The 2230-nt window shown below is 51.4% G+C and overlaps 1 protein-coding gene across 1 annotated transcript; it reads right to left on the bottom strand.

Annotated features, from left to right (window-relative positions):
* Positions 1 to 578: 578 nt before the first annotated feature.
* Positions 579 to 1954, bottom strand: LOC147628525 (F-box/kelch-repeat protein SKIP25-like). Its single transcript, XM_086814184.1, has one exon. It carries the CDS (start codon positions 1918 to 1920, stop codon positions 625 to 627), a length of 1296 nt encoding a protein of 431 aa, XP_086670310.1. The 5' UTR covers positions 1921 to 1954; the 3' UTR covers positions 579 to 624.
* Between the last annotated feature and the right edge of the window lie 276 nt (positions 1955 to 2230).

The raw sequence follows: 2230 nt of genomic DNA on the forward strand, positions 1-2230 counted from the left end.
GTCTTCTTCTTCATTAGTGAAAACCAGTTGCCAACCAAGCCCGGCATGGAAACAGGCCTTAAGTTAGAGAGGCAAGCCGCCCAAATACAAGGTTGAGAACTTGAGACTGCCTAGTTGGCAGTTACCAAGAGAGGCAAGCCGCCCAAATACAAGGTTGAGACTGCCTAGTTGGCAGTTACCAAGAAAAGCAAGTGACAACAGGCATCTTTTTGGGTGCAATGATGGTCGAAAGGTTGGCCCGGGAGATAATAACTATTGCACGCAGTATATGCAATATATGAACTGCTGAGTCATGGGCATTAACACAACACTGGACGGTGACGGTGACAACAGTACTATTGGCTGACGATGCATTTAAAACTTTGAAAGGCTACAGCAAGCGGACTAGTTAAGTCTTTAAAGGTTTGTAGCCGTGACCGGTCGACTTCGGCGACCTAAATGCAAAAAGGGTTCATGTGACTCAGAGTCCTTTTACTTTATTCAATTTATCAAAAAGAAAAGGTACAGGCACGTCAGAATAATAAAGCGGTGAAAAACATATATATATATATATATATATATATATATATATAGGAATGTTTTGAAGAAAAAAAACAGCCGCCTAACAGAAAATGTCACGCAAACTCAAGCTTGCTTTTGTGAACAAGATGGCTCTTCTCCTCCCATCAACATGCTAGCGAGCAACTGCAGCGCAACAACCTTCGCGTTCGTAAAGGGTGGGAGCACATCGGTGAAGCTGATTTGGCCGCCGCCTCCGCCCCGGAGGTGCACCACACGTACAAGGTCTTGCTGGTGGCTGCTGCTGCTGCTGCTGCCGCTGCCACCCAAGGTTGCTCGGATTAGCCCACATATTTTCCCCGGAGCTGCAACCACCTGCTCCAAATCCTTTAGCTTCTGGTGCTCGACCAACGTTAGCCACCTATCTTCCTCCGCATCATAGGCTTTCAGCCTCCCAATCGACTCATCTAACGCCAGCAGCCTCCCATCCACCACAATGCAAGATCCAGTCCAGCCACCCCTCATCCCGCGTGGCATCTCCGACCACTTTCCTGTAGCCGGGTTGTAAATCACTCCTATCTTCCTGAAGACACCTTTGCCGCTAACCATGTGAAGACTGCCCTGGTAGTTCACAGCAGTGATGGCCTCCCCGCTGAATTTCGAAGATTTCAACCCTTCGACGGGGGCCCACGTGTCGAAATCTGGATCGTAGCATTCAACGGACTTGGAGAGGGAGACGTCCCAAAGCTTGCCACATCCGCTGGCCAAGTAGAGCTTGCCGCCGGCGAAGCCACAGGCGCACCACCTTCGAGGCACGCGGAAGGGGGAGCCTTTAGACCACTGTTTGGACAGTGTGTCGAAGATGAAAGGACAGTCGAGCGCAGGTTCGAGAATCGAAGGGTGGTGGGCGGTTTCGGGCGTGCGGCTGAGCTTACATCCAGCCACCATGAAAAGCTTGGTGGCTGAGCTGGCGCATTGTACAGGGTGGGTGAGCCCAATGAAAGTAGGGCTTGAGAGGTGAAAATCTACCGGGTCCGGAAGAAGGGGTAAGGGATGCCAGCATGTATACAACGGGTCGAAGGCATGCCACGCAAAGGACCCCGATCCGTTTGAAGGGGTTCTCAGCAGGACATACAACCATTGCTGCCTATGCAAGCCAAGCTCGCTTCTGACCGTCTGAAACAGAAGAGATTGCGATAGCATGCGTCTCCAACCCTTGCAAACTCTCCATAAACTGCAGAGTGAGGGCACCCTTGCCAGGCAGAGAGTGGCAAGCTCATCTGGCAGCCCAGGCAACACTGCAGCTGCCAAAGCAGAAGAAGAAGAAGGAAGAGGGGAGGAGGTAGCAAGAGGAGGAGGGGTTGTGTGGCTGCAATCATCACAACCATCTTCATCTTCACCTTTGCCGTGGGACAGCGCCATAAAACAAGCTGGCCCCGTGTCTGCAACAATCTCCCTTCTCTCTCACACACACGTACACACACATGCGGAATAAAAAGGATTGCTTTAGCTGCCCGAGACAACTGGATCTCCGTCGGCCCCGCCTCCCTTCTAAACCACCAATGTCGTCGCTAGCTACGTCTTTATTTTCATAATCCCACTCCCAAATGCAAGTTGCTAGGGGCTGTTCACATGCACCCGACCGGTGGCTGGTGTCCTAGCCTGAGCTGCTTATTAACCTTAAGGGACCCCCAAAAAATGTATGGCAATGCGCCACACACTTTTTGGCCCG

This window comes from Cibotium barometz, chromosome 19 (genome assembly GCF_041138505.1).
Source record: "Cibotium barometz isolate CiBa-2024 chromosome 19, ASM4113850v1, whole genome shotgun sequence".
Lineage (NCBI taxonomy): Eukaryota > Viridiplantae > Streptophyta > Polypodiopsida > Cyatheales > Cibotiaceae > Cibotium > Cibotium barometz.

What these genes read in the sequence shown, in the direction of transcription:
- LOC147628525 (XM_086814184.1), bottom strand. Translation starts at nt 1,920, where the DNA reads ATGGCGCTGTCCCACGGCAAAGGTGAAGATGAAGATGGTTGTGATGAT.